General features: G+C 42.6%; 1 protein-coding gene across 11 annotated transcripts in view; it reads right to left on the bottom strand.

Moving 5' to 3' along the window:
* The window catches only part of LOC118397707 (otoferlin), a 129757-nt gene extending 111454 nt beyond the window's left edge, over positions 1-18303 (bottom strand). For all 11 annotated transcript variants that reach the window (XM_052470681.1, XM_052470680.1, XM_052470686.1 and 8 more), the window contains exons 1-2: positions 17919-18303; positions 3765-3823 (exon numbers count right to left, since the gene is read on the bottom strand). In XM_052470681.1, coding sequence (XP_052326641.1) covers positions 3765-3823; positions 17919-17997 — 138 coding nt within the window. In that variant the 5' untranslated portion in view covers positions 17998-18303. The remainder of the gene's footprint in view (positions 1-3764; positions 3824-17918) is intronic.
* Positions 18304-21907: the final 3604 nt, after the last annotated feature.

Here is a 21907-nt window from a genome sequence, read left to right as displayed (position 1 = left end):
ATATCTCTCTCACTAACTTTAAGCATCAGCTGTCAGAGCAGCTGTACACCTGTACACAGGCCCAACTACCTCATCCCCATATTGTTACTTTTTTTTGCTCTTTTGCACACCAGTATCTCTACTTGCACATCTATCACTCCAGGGTTAATGGCAAATTGTAATTATGTCACCTATATGGCCTATTTATTGCCTTACCTCCCTAATCTTACTACATTTGCACACTGTCATGCCCTGACTTTAGAGAGCCTTTTTATTTCTCTATTTGGTTAGGTCAGGGTGTGATTTGGGTGGGCATTCTAGTTTTTCCATTTCTTTGTTGGCCGGGTATGGTTCCCAATCAGAGGCAGCTGTCTATCGTTGTCTCTGATTGGGAATCATACTTAGGCAGCCTTTTTTTCCACCTTTAGTTTGTGGGATCTTGACTATGTTTGTGTGTAGTTGCTTTCTGCACTGCATGTAGCTTTACGTTCATTTTTGTATTTTGTTGGTTTTTCAGTGTCATTTAAAATAAAGGAAAAAATGTACGCCTAACACACTGTACTTTGGTCCAATCCACCTTTCAAAGACCGTGACACACTGTAAATATACATTTCTACTGTGTTATAGACTGTATGTTTGTTTATCCCATGTGTAACTCTGTGTTGTTGTTTTTGTCGCACTGCTTTGCTTTATCTTGGCCAGGTTGCAGTTACCTGGTTAAATAAAGGTGATATAAAATAAAAAAGACCTGCAAGATAGGTGAGAGACAAACTAGCGGCCATAAAAGAGGTCTGGGAGAAGTGGGTGGAGCGTCTGCCATACCTCTACAACCCTGGGCCTGAAGTAACAGTGGATGAGCAACTGGTTCCATTCATAGATACATTTTTACTTTCACATCTGTAATGTAAGGGATTTTCACTGTTTATTATGTATTTCTGTAATATCATTGATTTATGTGATTGTTTTCTGTGACACTGATACTAATTACTGATAGTAATCTCTTTTGTCAAAGGGTTGCTGTTCTTTCCGGCAGTATTGTCACACCCTGATCTGTTTTAGCTTACCTTGTGTTTGTCTCCACCCCCTCCAGATGTCGCCCATTCTCCCCATTATCCCCTGGGTACTTATACCTGTGTTCTCTGTTTGTCTGTTTCCAGTTTGTCTTGTTTGTCAAGTAAACAAGCCGTTTGTTTCTCAGCTCCTGCTTTTCCCCATCTCTCTTTTCTCGCAGTCCTGGTTTTGACCATTGCCTGTCCTGACTCTGAGCCCGCCTGCCTTCCACTCTGCCTGACTCTGAGCCTGCCTGCCGTCCGGTGCCTTTCCCCCTACTCTGGATAACTGACTCCTGCCTGACTTGACCTGTCGTTTCCCATCCCCTGTTGTTGTAATAAACATTGTTAATTCAACACAGTCTGCACTTGGGTCTTGAAATTAAATGTGATAAGTATATGCCCAGCAAGCCAGCAAAGTATTGCATCAAGACATGGGTGGCCTGTGATGCACAATCCATCTACGCTTGGAAGATGCAAGTCTAAACAGGGAAGCCGACCGAGTGGAGGCCCGGAGAAGAACCAGGGGATGCGGGTTGTGTTTGATGTGACAGATGGACTGAGGGGGTACATTGTCACGTGTGACAAATTCTGAACTCATCCAGCAGCTCCTGAAGAGGAAGAACAAGCCTGAGCTCCCCCTGCACTCCTCACAATAAGGGGGAGAGAAGCCTTAGTTATCCAAAGTTTTCCTTCACTCCCACCACCACTCTAGTTTCTTACCTCCCGAAGAGGAACAAGAATGTGGTCCTCCTGAGCACACTGCACAAAATGGCTGAGATCCGTGATTGTGAGGACAGGAAGCCAGCCATCATCCTGGACTACAACCACAACAAAGGAGGCGTGGACAACCTGGACAAGGTGATTGGAACTTACAGCTGCAGGAGGATGACTGCCCGCTGGCCCCTGGTCATCTTCCATAACATCATTGATGTGTCCTCATACAATGCTTTCGTGATATGGAACAAGATCTACCCTACCTGGATGCCTGATAAGCGGAACAAGAGAAGGGTGTTCCTGGAGCAGACTATTGGCCTGATCCACCTGAGGCTGAAGCTGGGGCAGGCAAGAGGAGGATAAAACAAATACTATATGCTGCCCATGTGAGAAATACATCTGCAGTCCATGCCCACACTCTTGCATACTGTCCTACATGTGCTAATTAGAGTTGATTGATTTATGTTTTATGTTTTTGTTTTGTATCTATCATATTTTATTCTTGTTTATTGTTGTTGTTTATACACCTTGTGGGTGAGGGCAATGGTTCAAAAAATGGGAGAAGACTAGTATTCTGTAGTTGAATTCCTCATTGTACAGTGTATAAGAATATGTCATTATGTTGCCAAAAAAGCTCAAGACTGTTATTGTTTCCCTTCAGTTAAATGCATTCAAAACTACTTTCTGCACATTTCTGCTACTTTCTTAGGCTATAAAGTGCTATCTCTTGCTAAAATATATTGGTGTTTACACCTATGCAGTACCTTTAGAAATAATAATAATAAAGCTCTGCTTTAGTAAAGAAAACAATTATGACAGGTGTGTTGTAATAACATGAGTGGTGGCCACTGATTAAATGCAGTCTTCACAAAGTTTGTGATGAATGACAGGTTGTTTCTCCCTGTAAACTAGATTTGGGGTTTAAAATTAAATTAAGCTGCTTTATTTTAGGGGTTTAAGCGAAGGTGGGTCATTTTTGAGGTGAAGTAGAGGCGGACCAAAACGCAGAGTGGTGGTTATTCGTGTTCTTTAATAAAGACGCTAGACATGAATGTTTTCAACTCTCTAGAGATTTTTCAACTCTCTAGAGACAGCTGGAGTGGTAGAGACACTCTGAATGATCGGCTATGAAAAGCCAACTGACATTTACTCCTGAGGTGCTGACCTGTTGCACCTTCGACAACCACTGTGATTATTATTATTGGACCCTGCTGGTGTAACGGATGTGAAACGGCTAGCTTAGTTAGCGGTGTGCGCTAAATAGCGTTTCAATCGGTTACGTCACTTGCTCTGAGACCTTGAAGTAGTATTTCCCCTTGCTCTGCAAGGGCCGCGGCTTTTGTGGAGCGATGGGTAACGATGCTTCGTGGGTGACTGTTGTTGATGTGTGCAGAAGGTCCCTGGTTCGCGCCCGGGTATGGGCGAGGGGACGGTTTAAAAAGTATACTGTTACACTGGTCATCTATGAACATTTGAACATCTTGGCCATGTTCTGTTATAATCTCCACCCGGCACAGCCAGAAGAGGACTGGCCACCCCTCATAGCCTGGTTCCTCTCTAGTTTTCTTCCTAGGTTCTGGCCTTTCTAGGGAGTTTTCTCCCAAGCCACCGTGCTTCTACACCTGTATTGCTTGCTGTTTGGGGTTTTAGGCTGGGTTTCTGTACAGCACTTTGTGACATCAGCTGATGTAAGAAGGGTTTTATAAATAAATGTGATTGATTGATTGATATTTTTGAGTTAGAAAAGTCAATAGGTAGGGGGAGATGGATACATTACATACATAGGCACTCAGACATGAAGGGTTAAGATGGGTATCGAACATATAACCTGTCTGTCTTTCTTTCTGTCTCCATCATTGGGCGGCAGGCAGCCTGGTGGAAGAAATCTAGAGAGGAACCAGGCTATGAGCGGTGGCCAGTCATCTTCTGGCTGTGCTGGGTGGAGATTAAATATAAACTCGAAAGCGAAAGGGCTTGATAGCTATTTGGAAGCTATAAGATGGAATGGGAGTTACAAACCTCATCAAATCTGGCCTCATCCTCACAGTTTTCCAGCACATGCGTGTAGAGCGACAGACCTGAGGAGTGGAAGGACAGAGGTCAGGGGTTAGACACGTTCAAAAGTCTCAAATGAAATGACAAAAATAAAAATGCATGTGTGTCAATGAGTCTTCTATACAGTATGCGTTGAATAACACATTGCAAAGCAAATATATACATCCACTGGACATTTCACACCATTGCCGTTTGGTGCCAAAACACTTGCAAATGTTGGCGTTTCGCAAGCGTATTCCTACGGCTAGTTCCACTGTTATTACAAAAAGTTAACACGCAAGAAGAATTAGCAAAAATTCTATATTTCAAAGTTAAAATGTTTATTGTATCGCAGCCCTTACGATGATTGCAGTCAGAGTGCAGTATAACTCAAATCAAATCACATTTTAATTTGTCACATGCACCGAATACAACTTTTACCTCTCTACTTGGCTTGATTCAACGAGCCAGAGGAGAGAAAGACAGGCAGACGGATAAATGACTAAATTAGGACTCATAATGACACTGAATGTGACAGGCAAAAGAAAGTGAGAGGAAAAGAAAGAGAGAGAACTACATCTCTCGACGCATACATTATGAGAAGGAATGATTGTGGATTACATGAAAAGGAGGGCCCCATTCTCATTGACAGGGCAGTAGTGGAGCAGGTTGAGAGCTTCAGGTTTCTTGGTGTGCACATCACCAACAAACTAACATGGTCCAGACACACCAAGACAGTTGTGAAAGACGGCACGACAACGCCTATTCCCCCTCAGGAGACTGAAAAGATTTGACATGTCTCCTCAGATCCTCAAAAAGTTCTACAGCTGCACCATCGAGAGCATGGTTGCATCACCACTTGGCATGGAAACTGCTCAGCCTCCGACTGCAAGGTGCTAGAGAGGGTAGTGCGTACAGCCCAGTACATCACTAGGACCAAGCTTCCTGCCATCCAGGACCTCTATACCAGGCGGTGTCAGAGGAAGGCCCTAAAAATTGCCAAAGACTCCAGTCATAGATTGTTCTCTCTGCTTACCGCAGGGCAAGCAGTACCGGAGAGCCACGTCTAGGTCCAAAAGGCTTCTAAACAGCTTCTACCCCCAAGCCACAAGACCCCTGAACATCTAATCTTATGGTTACCCAGACTATTTGCACACACCCCCCATTTGAGATTCTTCAAAGTAGCTACCATTTGCCCTGAACCAGCATCATGAAGTAGTCACCTGGAATGCATTTCAATTACCAGGTGTGCCTTGTTAAAAGTTCATTTGTGGAATATTTCCCTTATTAATGTGTTTGTGTTGTGTTGTGCCAAGGTAGGGAACTCCTTCAAGACTGTTGGAAAAACATTCCTCATGAAGCTGGTTGAAAGAATGCCAAGAGTGTGCAAAGCTGTTATCAAGGCAAAGGGTGGCTAATTTGAAGAATCTGAAACATAAAATATATACTTTTTGGTTACTACAAGAATACATTTGTTCTTTCATAGTTGTGATGTCTTCTCTATTATTCTACAATGTAGAAAATATAAAAAAGAAAAAAAAATGGAATTAGTAGGTCTGTCCAAACTTTTGACTGGTACTGTACATATTACCTTAATTACCTCAACTAACCTGTACCCCTGCACATTGACTCGGTACCAGTACCCCCAGTATATAGCCTCATTATTGTTATTTTTTATTTTATTTTTTACTTTAGTTAAGTTAGTAAATATTTTATTTATTTATTTATTTAATATATTTTTCTTATTTTTCTTAAAACTGCATTGTTGACCAAGGGCTTGCAAAGCAAGCAGTTATTCTGCAATTACTACGTCCAAAATACCAGTCGACTGCAGTTACTGCACTTTTTACTGCAATCTTTTTCGTAAGGGAGACCCGTACTCACCACCGCAAATTGTTTGTGGACTGAAGAGCAGTAATTAGAATGTTCTATGTTGAGTGGTGTTTTCCTAAAACTGTATCTTTATTTGTTAAATGTTTGTGATATGATATTCTGAGGTGTTGAAATGTATTATGTATTGGCCATTGATATGATATTATTGATTGTGAAGGAAATAATTAGTGTTAATTAAATAAATAAATTAATGTTAATTATTAAATACCTGTTAAGGTGCATTTTTTGGATTATACCAGTGTCAGGGGTTGGGCTTTTTTTCCTTTTCAAGTTGCTCATTTTTTAGGAGAGCTTTGGCTGGAGTAACATTTTGTCAGGTGTGTTACTAGCACTTTGTCAAAGATTTAGGCGCTCTGCCTTAGAAGCCTTTCGCTTCTGTGAATTGGCTGTTGCATTTATGTTACTTGTTTGTTATTTTTGCCAGTCAAGTGTTCATGAATATCAATATACATGATTCCAGCTCACCTTCTGCACCTGTAACTGAATACCACCATTTTGCACGTGAATTCCATCTGACTCCTCATGCTCCGTACCCCTGACAAGACCGTAGAGTCCACTATCTTACAAGATCCTAAATGTGTCAGACTAAGTGGAAAGGGAAAGACAGAGTAATGGGGCTATAATAACCTAATGACAAACATAAAACCACACTTGATACGAGGAGCCAAAGGAGAGAAAGACAGGCAGACAGATAAACGACTAACTTAGGACTCACGAAACAGAGGGGGGAAAAGAGAGAGAGAGAGAACTACATCTCTCTATGCAGACATTGTGTTTTTAAAAGAAGCACGAGCACAGCAATACCTCCATTATAATTCAATTACCACTGTGTGAATTTGTAGCTAAACATCTTTTACATTTTCCATCAGGTTGTTTAAGAAATGATGCACCAATATACGCTGAGTATACAAAACATTAATTAAGGACACCTGCTCGTTCCATGACATAGATAGACTGACCAGGTGAATCCAGGTGAAAGCTATGATCCCTTATTGATGTAACTTATTAAATCCACTTCAATCAAAGTAGATGAAGGAGAGCAGACAGGCTAAAGAAGGATTTTTAAGCCTTGAGACAATTGAGACATGGATTGTGTATGTGTGCCAATCAGAAGGTGAATGGGCAAGACAAAAGTTTTCAGTGCCTTTGAATGGAGTATGGTAGTAGGTGTCAGGCGATTTGTGTCACGAACTGCAACGCTGCAGGGTTTTTCACACTCAACAGGTTCCCGTGTGTATCAAGAATGGTCCACCACCCATAGGACAGCCAGCCAACTTGACAAAACGGTGGGAAGCATTGGAGTCAACATGGGCCAGCATCCCTGTGGAACGCCTACGATACCTTATGGAGTCCATTCCCCGACGAATTGAGGCTGGACTCGAGGCAAAAGAGCAACTCAATATTAGGAAGGTGTTCCTAAAGTTGGGCATATTCAGTGTACATACAGTACGAAAACAAACACAGTAAATACAGTGCCTATTGGGTCTATTCTTGTGAATGAGACAACGAATACAGCGGTGAGTATTTCTGGGTAAGTCACTGGGAACGTCACTTCTACACCTGAATTGTGCAACATTTGCCCATTATTCTTTTCATAATTCTTCAAGCTCTGTCAAATTGATTGTTGATCATTGCTAGACAATCTTTTTCTGGTCTTGCCATTGATTTTCAAGTAGATTTAAGTCAAAACTGTAACTCCGCCACTCAGGAACATTCACTGTCTTCTTGGTATGCAACGCCAGTGTATATTTGGCCTTGTGTTTTAGGTTACTGTCCTGCTGAAAGTTGAAATTATCTCCCAGTGTCTGGTGGAAAGCAGGCTGGACCAGGTTTTCCTTTAGGATTTTGCCTGTGCTTAGCTCCATTCAGTTTATTTATTTTTTATCCAGGAAAACTCCCCAATTCTTGCCGATGACAAGCATACCCATAACATAATGCAGCCACCACCGTGCTTGAAAATATGAAGCGTGGTACTCAGTGATGTGTTGTGTTGGATTTGCAACAAACATAACACTTTGTAATCAAGACATAAAGTTCATTTCTTTGCAACATATTGAGGAGTTTTTCTTTAGAGCTTTGATGCAAACAGGAAGCATGTTTTGGAATATTTTTAATATGTACAGGCTTCCTTCAATTAGGTTAGTATTGTGGAGTAACTACAATGTTGTTTATCCATCCTCAGTTACTTTGAAGTAATAAATCTCAAATGGGAGGGTGCAAATAGTCCGGGTAGCCATAACATTAGATGTTCAGGAGTCTTATGGCTTGGGGGTAGAAGCTGTTTAGAAGCCTTTTGGACCTAGGCTTGGCTCTCTGGAACTGCTTGCCCTGCGGTAGCAGAGAGAACAATGACTATGACTGGAGTCTTTGGCAATTTTTAGGGCCTTCCTCTGACACCGCCTGGTATAGAGGTCCTGGATGGCAGGAAGCTTGGCCCCAGTGATGTACTGGGCCGTACGCACTACCCTCTCTAGCACCTTGCAGTCGGAGGCTGAGCAGTTTCCATACCAAGTGGTTCTCCATTCACAGCCATTAAACTCTGTAACTGTTTTAAAGTCACCATTTGCTTCATCTCTGTATCTCACACATACAATTATCATACAATTATCTGTAAGTTCTCTCAGTCTAGCAGTGAATTTCAAACACAGATTCAACCACAAAGACCAGGGAGGTTTTCCAATGCCTCGGAAAGAAGGGCACCTATTGGTAGATTAAAGAAATAATAATAATTTTAAAAAGCAAACACCTTTGAGCATGGTGAAGTTAGTAACTACTCTTTGGTTGGTGTATCAATATACCCAGTCACTACAAAGATACAGACGTCCTTCCTAATGTAACAGTATAACTTTAGTCCGTACAGAGCAAGCGGGAAACCACCCCCCTCGCCCCCTACCCGGGCTCGAACCAGGCACCATCATTAGCTCCCTGTAGGATGCTTTTCATGACCTGCACACATTAACAACAGTCGTTACTAGTAGAGAGTATGATTTATTTCAGCTTTCATTTCTTTCATCACATTCCCAGTGGGTCAGAAGTTTACATACAGTCAATTAGTATTTGGTAGCATTGCCTTTAAATGGTTTAACTTGGGTCAAACGTTTCGGGTAGCCTTCCACAAGCTTCCCACAATAAGTTGTGTGAATTTTGGCCCATTCCTCCTGACAGAGCTTGTGTATAACTGAGTCAGGTTTGTAGGATCTCTTTTTCAGCTCTGCCAACACATTTTCTATACGATTGAGGTAGGGGCTTTGTGATGGACACTCCAATACCTTGACTTTGTTGTCCTTAATTCATTTTGCCACAACTTTGGAAGTATACTTGGGTTCATTGTCCATTTGGAAGACACATTTACGACCAAGCTTTAAGACTGACGTCTTGAGATGTTGCTTCAATATATCCACATCATTTCCCTTCCTCAAGATGCCATCAATTTTGTGAAGTGCACAAGCACCCCCACAACATGATGCTGCTACCCCCGTGCTTGACAGTTGGGATGGTGTTCTTCGGCTTGCAAGCCTCCCCCTTTTTCCTCCAAACATAACGATGGTCATTATGGCCAAACAGTTCTATTTTTGTTTCCTCAGACCAGAGGACGTTTCTACAAAAAGTACAATCTTTGTCCCCATGTGCAGTTGCAAACAGTAGTCTGGCTTTTTTTATTGCGGTTTTGGAGCAGTGGCCTTTCAGGTTATGTCGATATAGGACTTGTTTTACTGTGGATATAGATACTTTTGTACCTGTTTCCTCTAGTATCTTCACAAGGTCCTTTGCTGTTGTTCTGGGATTGATTTGCACTTTTCACACCAAAGTACATTAATCTCTAGGAGACAGAACGCATCTCCTTCCTGAGTGGTATGACGGCTGCGTGGTCCCATGGTGTTTATACTTGCGTACTATTGTTTGTAGAGATGAACGTGGTACCTTCAGGCGTTTGAAAATTGCTCCCAAGGATGAACCAGACTTGTGGAAGTCTACACGTTTCTTTCATAGGTCTTGGCTGATTTCTTTTGATTTTCCCATGCTGTCCAGCAAAGAGGCACTGAGTTTGAAGGTAGGCCTTGAAATACATCCACAGGTAAACTTCCAATTGACTCAAATTATGTCAATTGGCATATCAGAAGCTTCTAAAGCCATGACATCATTTTGGGGAATTTTCAAAGCTGTTTAAAGGCACAGTCAACTTAGTGTATGTAACCTTCTGACCCACTGGAAATGTGATACAGTGAATTGCAAAGTGAAATAATCTGTCTGGAAACAATTTTGGAAAAATGACTTGTGTCATGCACGAAAGTAGATGTCCTAACCGACTTGCCAAAACTATAGTTGTGGATAGGGTTGAAAAGCTAGCTTTAATGACTCCAACCTAAGTGTATGTAAACTTCCAACTTCAACTGTACATCCAAACTTTTCACAGAAGCTGGATAAAGATCCAATATACAGAGAAATGGGGAATGTCTACCGTTATACTGCTGGGAAATGTAATGTTTTTTAACCTTCATGGTACCATCTTACTGATCATATTTGCACTACTCCAGAAATAACTGACGAAATTGCATTCAATTCAAGCTGTTTGTTTTCAAGTGTAAACCCATGGAAGGTGAATTTCTCTAATAAGTTAGTTTTTTTTTTCAAATTAAGCGAAAAGGCGGGAAACCAATATTTGAACAAATATAGAGAATTATACGAGACTCACCGGTACAAGAGGCATATCTCACCTTCCATGAGCACTGTGCATCATGGCTGGATAGCCTGCGCTTCCGATGTCAAAATCCATGCCATTATCAACTGTGTAACTGTTAAGGCCTGCTTTTTGTGGGTCTTAAAACATCCCATTACCACTGCATGAAATTCTCACTTTTACGCTTGTTTTTAAGGACACACCTTAAAATATTGCCACCGTTCCCACCCACCTCAGCGCAAGCGAGCTGAGGATAGACAGGTAAATTGCCAAACCTGGCGTTAGGGCTGGAAAATGCCAGTGCACCAGATTTACATGACGAAATTGCACACTAACGTGGGTTTGATACTTGCAGCACCTTAGCACTAGCTGAAAATAGAGGCCATAATGTTATGTAAGTACGCTTAACACCAAACAATTCAAATGTAACAAGGCATCGGGAGTGAGAGATTTTAAAAAAACAAACAACTGGTAATGTGGGACCATGGCAGAGATATAAATGACAAAGGCAAAGTGGAGCAGCAAGTCAATAAAAACAGACAGAGAGAGAGAGAGACAGAGACAGACAGACGTAAGGAGATTGAGAGGGAGAAAATGAGAAAACACCTACAGCGAGGTACGTCAATCAATATACTACGTTGAATAGTAGACACGGGGGCAGTCTGTGCACTTTCAATTACCTGGGGATTTATAGAGTGAGAGCGTTTTTTTTTTTACTGATATCTTACTGTAGAGTGAAAGTAAAAGGTTATATCAGCAGAGCAGAGGGAAAAAATATATTGGCAGTGTTCTGTAATTAAAAAAACGATTTACAAGAAAGAGAGCGTTCAGCAACCTGTTTCATTTCTACAATTTAGCAGAGGAACAGAAAGAAACAAATTGAGTGACAGAGAGGGAGGGAGAAAACGAGAGAGAGAGAGTCCCTTTCATAACTATTTCAAATTTGAGAGAGCGAGAGAGAATTATCCTAAGCAGGCAGAACGATAACAACTTCTTTGAGAATCAAGTAATCTGTAATTGAATCTCAACCAGAGTGAATCTGACTCATTTCCGTGATGGTGGAAATAATCATTTAATTTCTCATTTATTTTATATACAGCGTAACACATTGGCTGTGCTAACTTCACCTCAGGCCCAGGAAGAGAAGACAAGCATTACCATCAAGCCCTATTACAGTGCAGTAGAAGTTAGAGTATCTGGCTTTAGAATAGGGAAGTGCTAGACTTCAGAATAGGGAAGTGCTGGGCTAATGAAGATAACAAAGCCCCAAACAATCTATTTTTACCAGCGGGCAATTCAACACCCTTCCAAAATTATGTTGGTGAAATATTCATGCTATCATTCAACACATGTTGACAAAAGATTTGGGAAAATTCTTGGCTCTACCAATCACTGAAATGTACAGTACCAGTCAAAAGTTTAGGCAGACCTACTAATTCCAGGGTTTTTCTTTTTTTAAACTATTTTATACATTGTAGAATAATAGTAAATATTCTCTCCTATCTCCTATTCTCGCTATACACCAAGTCACTTGGCTCTGTCATAACCTCACATGGTCTCTCCTATCATTGCTATGCAGACGACACACAATTAATCTTCTCCTTTCCTCCTTCTGATGACCAGGTGGTGAATCGCATCTCTGCATGTCTGGCAGACATATCAGTGTGGATGACGGATCACCACCTCAAGCTGAACCTCGGCAAGACGGAGCTGCTCTTCCTCCCGGGGAAGGACTGCCCGTTCCATGATCTCACCATCACGGTTGACAACTCCATTGTGTCCTCCTCCCAGAGCGCTAAGAACCTTGGCGTGATCCTGGACAACACCCTGTCGTTCTCAACTAACATCAAGGCGGTGGCCCGTTCCTGTAGGTTCATGCTCTACAACATCCGCAGAGTACGACCCTGCCTCACACAGGAAGCGGCGCAGGTCCTTATCCAGGCACTTGTCATCTCCCGTCTGGATTACTGCAACTCGCTGTTGGCTGGGCTCCCTGCCTGTGCCATTAAACCCTACAACTCATCCAGAACGCCGCAGCCCGTCTGGTGTTCAACCTTCCCAAGTTCTCTCACGTCACCCCGCTCCTCCGCTCTCTCCACTGGCTTCCAGTTGAAGCTCGCATCCGCTACAAGACCATGGTGCTTGCCTACGGAGCTGTGAGGGGAACGGCACCTCAGTACCTCCAGGCTCTGATCAGGCCCTACACCCAAACAAAGGCACTGCGTTCATCCACCTCTGGCCTGCTCGCCTCCCTACCACTGAGGAAGTACAGTTCCCGCTCAGCCCAGTCAAAACTGTTCGCTGCTCTGGCTCCCCAATGGTGGAACACACTCCCTCACGACGCCAGGACAGCGGAGTCAATCACCACCTTCCGGAGACACCTGAAACCCCACCTCTTTAAGGAATACCTAGGATAGGATAAAGTAATCCTTCTCACCCCCCTTAAAAGATTTAGATGCACTATTGTAAAGTGGCTGTTCCACTGGATGTCATAAGGTGAATGCACCAATTTGTAAGTCGCTCTGGATAAGAGCGTCTGCTAAATGACTTAAATGTAAATGTAAATGTAGTAAAGACATCAAAACTATGAAATAACACACATGGAATCATGTAGTAAGCGAAAAAAGTGTTAAACAAATCAAAATAAATGTCATATTTGAGATTCTTCAAAGTAGCCACCATTTGTCTTGATGACAGCTTTGCACATTCTCGTCATTCTCTCAACCAAATTCACCTGGAATGATCTTCCAACAGTCTTGAAGAAGTTCCCACATATGCTGAGCACTTGTTAGCTGCTTTTCCTTCCCTCTGCAGTCCAGCTCGTCCCAAACCATCTCAATTGGGTTGAGGTCGGGTGATTGTGGAGGCCAGGTCATCTGATGCAGCACTCCATCACTCTCCTTCTTGGTCAAATAGCCCTTACACAGCCTGGAGATGTGTTGGGTCATTGTACTGTTGAAAAACATATGATAGTCCCACTAAGCGCAAACCAGATGGGATGGCGGATCGCTGCAGAATGCTGTGGTAGCCATGCTGGTTAAGCGTGCCTTGAGTTCTAAATAAGTCACAGACAGTGTCACCAGCAAAGCACCCCCACACCATCACACCTTCTCCATGCTTCACAGAGGGGACCACACATGCAAAGATCATCCATTCACCTACTCTGCGTCTCTCACAAAGACACAGAGGTTGGAACCAAAAATCTCAAATTTGGACTAATCAGACCAAAGGACATATTTCCACCGGTCTAATGTCCATTGCTCATGCTCTTGGCCCAAACAAGTTGCTTCTTATTATTGGTGTCCTTTAGTAGTGGTTTCTTTGCATAAATTTGACCATGAAGGCCTGATTCATGCAGTCTCCTCTGAACAGTTGATGTTGAGATGTGTCTGTTACTTGAACTCTATGAAGCATTTATTTGGACTGCAATTTCTGAGGCTCTAATGAACTTATCCTCTGTAGCAGAGGTAACTCTGGGTCTTCCTTTCCTGTGGCGGAAATGAGAGCCAATTTCATCATAGCGCCTGATGATTTTTGCGAACGCTCTTGATGACACTTTCAAAGTTCTTGAAATGTTTCGCATTGACTGACCTTCATGTCTTAAAGTAATGATGGACTGTTGTTTCTCTTTGCTTATTTGAGCTCTTCTTGCCATAATATGGACTTGGTCTTTTACCAAATAGGGCTATCTTCTGTATACCACCCATACCTTGTCTGTCACGTTCTGACCTTTATTTCTTGTTTTGTCATTATTTAGTATGGTCAGTGCGTGAGTTGGGGTGGGCAGTCTATGTTTGGTTTTCTATGATTTAGGGATTTCTATGTTTCGGCCTAGTATGGTTCTCAATCAGAGGCAGGTGTCATTAGTTGTCTCTGATTGAAGATCATACTTAGGTAGCCTGGGTTTCACTGTTTGTTTGTGGGTGTTTGTTTCCATGTCTGTGTTTTTCACCACACGGTACTGTTTTGGGTTTAGTTCGTTTTCACGTTTATTGTTTTTGTATTCAGTTGTATTCATGTTAAGTATTTCTTCTTAAAAGAACCATGGACACTTACCACGCCACATATTGATCCACCGATCCCTCTCGCCTCTCCTCTTCGGAAGAAGAGGAGGAAATTCCTTACATTGTCACAACACAACTGATTGTCTCAAACGCATTAAGAAGTAAAGAAATTCCACCAATTAACAAGGCACACATGTTAAATTAAATTCCTTCCAACCATGAATCTGGTTGTGAAAATGCCAAGAGTGTGAGAAGCTGTCATCAAGGGAAAGTGTGGCTACTTTTTGAAGAATCTGAAATATATGTCTTTATTTGTTTAACACTTTTTTTGGTTACTACATGATTCCGTATGTGTTATTTCATAGTTTTGATGAATATTCTACAATGTAGAAAATAGTAAAAATAAAGAAAAACCTTGGAACGAGTAGGTGTGTCCAAACTTTTGACTGGTACTTTATGCATTGTACAGCACAGAATGTGTATGTTCAGGTTTTTGTACTGTATATCTGGACTTAAAACATATATTATCTTAAACTTCTTCTACTTAATAGACACATTGGTCAACTATATTCCCCACGGGATAATAATAATAATAATAATATATGCCATTTAGCACGCTTTTATCTTACAGTCATGTGTGCATACATTCTACGTATGGGTGGTCCCGGGATCGAACCCACTACCCTGGCGTTACAAGCACCGGATAGATGTCTAACTCTGTGGTTACTGGTAACAAAGCTTTCATAACCTTCCCCAGTGTCTGTCCCTGTAAGGGATATAAGTTGGCCTGCCCAGTGGGGCAGGGGCTTCCTGAGAGAACCCTTCCTCTCCAGACAGGAAACAGTCTGATTTTAAAGTACCCAGGAGGCCTTGCTGACAGCATGTACTCCAGGCAAGGAGCTATCAACAACATCTCAAACACCAGAGAGAGAGGGGTGGATAGGGAAGGAAAGAGAGAGGGAGATGGAGAAGGGGGGGGGGGTATTTTACAGATATTGAAAACACGTATTTTCCGGGTGTTGAAAATATATATTTTCAAGACATTGAAATCATGTTCATTTTGGTTCTAAATGAAAGTTGCAAATATGTCATTTATAGACGTCTATGTTTGGGCCAAATAAAGACTGAACCAAACATTGACGTCTATGATTAGTTCAGATTTGGTCCGGACCGGACAAAAAAACAATGTCCTTGGACGTGGAAATCAATTCCAGTCCTTGGGGCTGGAGTGGTGTCACACTTTCCCCCCATCCCTAGTCAACACAACTGATGAAACGAATTGCATTCTAAACAGAAGATCGTGATTAGATGATTATTGGTGTCAGATGTGTTAGCTGAGGCTGGGGCAAAAGTGTGACACCAATCAGGCCACGGAGGACTGGAGTTGCTCATTCCTGGCCTACAGTGTCACCTGAAATGTAATTTTAGTAATGCCCATCTATGTGGTAGGCCTTCCGTTTGTAAAAAAATATATATATTTTAAAGACGTCCATAAGACGTCGGTCTTAGTCTGTGCTTGTGCGGTCGTTGCATGGGCTTTATCAGTGCTGATTCCTGTCTCTAATCAATGTGGCTATTCATGCTCTTTATATCAGCTACCCTACTTTATAAAGAGGAGTTATCCTGAGCCCATTTGCAATGTGTTTGCACAGTGGGAAATGCAGAAGAAGCATTTTGTTTTTCGCTATGATCAGCTCACAAAACATGTACAGATACAAACGTGAAATGACTGATCATGACAATTTAGCCCAAGGGATGAAACTCCTGGACTGCAGTCGTATGTAGCCTGATTGTCCATACCATGTTGTCCATTTTACTTTGACCTGTCCTGTTTTTTGTTAAACATGTCAGCTAATCTTTTATTTGATTGGGCGCCATTTAGTTCAGGCTATTTGATCGGAGAAACCGGCATGATGTAAAATGTTTGTCTCGTTACATTATCTCCAGCCTGTAGGCTACAGAAAATACCACATAGTCTTTCTATCATATTTTATATCTGCTACATGATTTGTGTTAGATACTTTTTGGGTCGGAATGTTGGTGGAGCGCCACAGTAATGCGTCTCTCCAACAACACCATGGTGAGTCACGTTGGGAATGGTAAATATTTAGTCTCCCCCTGCCTTTGACAAAGTAGGCACTGCTTATCATAGGGCGGCAGCAGCACTCACCTAAAAAAAAACATATGCCATCGGTTGAGAGAATATTTTTGTGTGTGTGTGTGTGTGGGGGGGGGGGTTATGTGAGGTTTTATGTGTGGTTGAATGTCAATTTAGCTCAGAAAATGCCGCCTTCGTCAATCTGCAGCCATAGGCGTCCGCATATTCCTGCCTAATGAGCGGGTCGGCCCTGTTACTAAATTGTTGCCCATTTCACTGACATCCTAAGTTAATAGTTCAGAAACCGAACATCTTATATGGTGCCTTGGTTAAACTGAACAACAAGCCACATAATTTACGGTTTCAGTGCCAGACAGCTTATACAGCAGGTGTCTACTTCAACTGGTAAAACGGCAGGTATAACCTATGGCCAATACCGTTTAAGCAGGGTTACTGTGTAAACAGTTATTGGCCTTTATTCTACAAACAAGTAGGCTACTCATTGTCATACAGAGTTATCGCAACATTTCTTTCAATTACTAGTTCAGCATTGTGATGTCATAAAGGTTAACAACAAACAATTAGTCACTGTGATGTCATAATAGAGTTATTAACCAATAATTTGACATTGTGATGCCATAAAAGTTTATCGCTGCAACCAAAAATCTGAATTTGCTCTCCGTGGTGCTGAAACGGGCAAACAGTTTCAAACAGAAAACACACACAATTCCCTCCACACGAATGCGTAACAGTCTAGCCTTCATCTACAGTGCCTATATTGTTCATTCGTTTAATTGTTGCATTGGGATTACCAATCTGTTTCCAATCAGACCTGCCTGGCCAGGGGAGTTGGCCATAATGGACCACCGACCACGGGACAGCTTCCTTATTAGAGACTCATTCCTTTCCGTGATGGAAATCAATGGTTTTTGATACTGTAAGATCCAGCTCAGCTGACCGCATTGCAAGGGAGGCTAGCCACGGTGGAGAAAGATGAGAGCTGTAGAACTGTAAAACGTGAAAAAACGGTTGCGTATAACGACTCGGCCTATAGGGAAGAGAATATCCTTCTGATCGATAGGACTATAGGTTATTGTACACCTTTTTAAACTTGACGGTTAAAAAACGATGTCCTAACTGAAATTACTCAATAAATTATTTATTTATGGGTATTATGTATTCCGATGCATAAAAGCACTCCTCGCCTCCACAATCTGTCTCTCTCCATCACCTCCTGGGATTGTGGAGGCAGGCGGGGGTTTCCCTAACTTTTCAGCGCAACCACAGGAGACGCGTCACCACCTTGGGGTTTACCTATCCACAGGCTCATACACCAAATCACATCGATCACATCGCAAACTCATAGGCACTGCGCAATCAGTATGACTATTCCTATTGGGTCATAGAGAGAGAAAACATCCCTGACAACGCATCTGTAGTGATAATAAAGTATTTGAGTTTCTTACCTCGAAATGTGACTTTGGCGATTCTGTCCCCCTTTCCACGAAGGTCCCGGATCGTCTTAAGGTGGACTAGAAGAGCCATGTCAACTTCGGTACAATACAGCACTTCAGGAAAAAATGAACAACAGTATTTTCCTTCACAGAGCAAAACACTCGTATATTCTGCTGATAAGCGTATCAACCAAATGTTCAATGATCTCTGAACCTAGACCCTCTCATTGCGTCTTTGGTGAAACAAAATCTCCTTCCATTCCGCATGAAGCATCTGCTTTATCTCCTTTGACATAAATGAAGGAAGGATGTCCAATTACTCATAAGCTTTCGTTTTATCCCGCGCTATATGCTTTGCGACTGCTGGGTCTCGCGCATCCAGGTGACTGACTGGCGCGTGTGGTGAAGACAGGGGTCTGCGCTTCGACTCGCGGTCATACCGAGGGATGGGGCGGGAGAAAGTGTCTTGGACAGGGAGGGTTGCATTCTCAGATAAAAATGTTTACCATTGTTGAGAGGAAATCCACTATACAGAATATTTTGTGTGTATGTATTGATATGTAGGATATGTGTGCCGTTTTTACATGTATGTAGTTCTGTCCTTGAGCTGTTCTTGTCTATTAATGTTCTGTATTATGTAATGTTTCATGTTCTGTGTGGACCCCAAGAAGAGTAGCTGCGGCTTTCGCAACAAATCCTAATAAAATACCAAAATACAGAATGGGGTATCAATATTAAAAGTCTGTTCGGGAATTCAATTTTATTTCATTTTGTTAATACCAAAAGAGCCACTAACAGTTTTGAACATGCATCAATAGGCTAGGCCTACATGCCAATTGATTTGTGTGACTTGTGCGAATCTAATTCTAGATGAAAATTATGTTGTGACTTAGCTACATTTATCTTTTAGGGTACATAGGATAGGCCTACCTTGCAAATATGTGTATCTGTCAGTGGCAACCAGTCATCCAGGGCATGTGGAGCCTCACTGTCATGCCCTGACCTTAGAGATCTTGTTTATGTCTCTATTTTGGGTTGGTCAGGGTGTGAGTTGGGGTGGGTTTTCTATATTCTATTATTTGTATTTCTATGTTTTGGCCGGGTAGGGTTCTCAATCAGGGACAGCTGTCTATCATTATCTCTGATTGAGAACCATACTTAGGTAGCCCTTTTTTTCCACCTGTCTTTGTGGGAAGTTGACTTTTGTTTATGGCACATAGCATGTAGTGTCACGGTTTGCGTTGTAGTGTTGATTGTTTTGGTGGTGTTATCTTTTCTAATAAAAAACAAAATGTAAGCTCACCACTCTGCACCTTGGTCCACTTCTTTTAACGGCCGTGATATCCACCAGTTTTGAGCCCCATATTTTCTGCAAAAATTACTGTGCCTCTCCTGCCCAACATGTGTGCATGTTGCTGTTTTAAAGGTTTACTGTTGGCTATCTTCATCTTATCCGACTTGCCACAACTGAAGATCCTTTAAGAAAAATAATGTCTATTGCTGTAAAAATAGGCTGTCCTGCTCCTCTCCTCTCCTCTCTACCTAACTAACTAACCCTCACAGTCCATTCAGTTTCCATTAAGTCCTGTTAGTTTGGGTGCTCAGCCTACCTAAATCATAGCCCTGCCATTCCCAACCAATCAGAAATAACACATTGAAATAACCACAACAATAGCATTCCAAGTCATTCGAATGACCAAAATCATATAAACATCCTCAAATAGACACAGCTGTACCTGGGTGTATGTGCATGTGGTGGTGATCAAGAGTACAGTCAATGGGCCTCAACATCATCTAACCGGACAGCTCTATAGAGGCCAGAACCAAACCAATCAAATCAAATCAAAGTTTATTTGTCACGTGCGCCGAATATAACCTTACAGTGAAATGCTTACTTACAGGGTCTAACCAATGGTGCCAAAAAAAGTTGTGTGTGTGTAGGTAAGTAAAGAAATAAAACAGTAGAAAGACATTTGAAAAAAGAGTAGCAAGGCTAAATACAGACACCTGTTAGTCAGGCTTATTGAGGTAGTATGTATGACTATGCATATATGATGAACAGAGAGTAGCAGAAGCGTAAAAAGAGGGGTTGGCAGGTGGTGGGACATAATGCAGATAGCCCGGTTAGCCAATGTGCGGGAGCACTAGTTGGTCGGGCCAATTTAGGTAGTATGTACATGAATGTATAGTTAAAGTGACTATGAGGAGAGAACCGTCTATGAACCGTCTATGACTGGGGTGGCTGGGGTCTTTGACAATTTTTAGGGCCTTCCTCTGACACCGCCTGGTGTAGAGGTCCTGGATGGGAGACAGCTTTGCCCCAGTGATGATCTGGTCCGTACGCACTACCCTCTGAAGGGCCTTGTGGTCGAAGGCCGAGCAATTGCCGTACCAGGCGGTGATGCAACCGGTCAGTGATGCAACCAGTCAGGATGTTGCAGCTGTAGAACCTTTTGAGGATCTCAGGACCCATAACAAATCTTTTTAGTTTCCTGAGGGGGGAATAGGCTTTGTCGTGCCCTCTTCACGACTGTCGTGGTGTGTTTGGACCAATTTGGTTGTTGTTGATGTGGACAAGCAATTTGAAGCTCTCAAACTGCTCCACTACAGCCCTGTCGATGAGAATGGGGATGTGCTCGGTGCTCCTTTTCCTGTAGTCCACAATCATCTCCTTAGTCTTGGTTACGTTGAGGTATAGGTTGTTATTCTGGCACCACCCGGCCAGGTCTCTGCCCTCCTCCCTAAAGGCTGTCTCGTCGTTGTCAGTGATCAGGCCTACCACTGTTGTGTCGTCAGCAAACTTAATGATAGTGTTGGAGTCGTGCCTGGCCATGCAGTCGTGGGTGAACAGGGAGTACAGGAGGGGACAGAGCACACCTCCCTGGGGAGCTCCAGTGTTGAGGATCAACGTGGCAGATGTGTTGCTACTTACTCTCACCACCTGGGGGCTGCCTGTCAGGAAGTCCAGGTTCCAGTTGCAGAGGAAGGTGTTTAGTCCCAGGATCCTTAGCTTGGTGATGAGCTTTGAGGTACTATGGTGTTGAACGCTGAGCTGTAGTCAATGAACAGCATTCTCACATCGGTGTTCCTTTTGTCCAGGTGAGGAAGGGCAGTGTGGAGTGCAATAGAGATTGCATCATCTGTGGATCTGTTTGGGCGGTATGCAAATTGGAGTGGGTCTAAGGTTTCTGGGATAATGGTGTTGATGTGAGCCATTACCAGCCTTAGTAGTATGATTCAATCTTAGCCCTGTATTGACGCTTTGCCTGTTTGATGGTTCGTCGCAGGGCATAGCAGGATTTCTTGTAGCTCAGTGCGAATGTTGCCTGTAATCCATGGCTTCTGGTTGGGGTATGTACGTACAGTCACTGTGGGGACGACGTCCTCAAGGCACTTATTCATAAAGCAAGTGACTGATGTGATGTATTCCTTAATGTCATCGGAAGAATCCCGGAACATGTTCCAGTCTGTGACAGCAAAGCAGTCCTGTAGTTTAGCATCTGCTTCATCTGACCATTTTTTGGTGCTTCCTGCTTTAATTTTTGCTTGTAAGCAGGAATCAGGAGGATAGAGTTGTGGTCAGATTTACCAAATGGAGGGTGAGGGAGAGCTTTGTACGAGTCTCTGTGTGTGGAGTACAGGTGATCTAGATTTTTTTCCCCTCTGGTTGAAAGTTTAACATGTTGATAGAGATTTGGTAGAACTGATTTAAGTTTCCCTGCATTAAAGTCTCCGGCCACTAGGAGCGCCGCCTCTGGGTGAGTGGTTTCCTGTTTGCTTATTTCCTTATACAGCTGACTGAGTGCGGTCTTAGTGCCAGCCTCTGTCTGTGGTGGTAAATAAACATCCACGAAAAGTATAGCTGAGAACTCTCTAGGCAAGTAGTGTGGCCTGCAGTTTATCACAATATACTCTACTTCAGGCGAGCAAAGTATAGAGACTTCCTAAGATTTCGTGCACCAGCTGTTGTTTACAAATATGCACAGACCCCCCTCCCCGTC

This window comes from Oncorhynchus keta, chromosome 19 (assembly GCF_023373465.1).
Source record: "Oncorhynchus keta strain PuntledgeMale-10-30-2019 chromosome 19, Oket_V2, whole genome shotgun sequence".
Classification (NCBI taxonomy): domain Eukaryota; kingdom Metazoa; phylum Chordata; class Actinopteri; order Salmoniformes; family Salmonidae; genus Oncorhynchus; species Oncorhynchus keta.
Note: the sequence above shows the minus strand (reverse complement) of the source record. Positions and strands in the feature narration are given on the sequence as shown.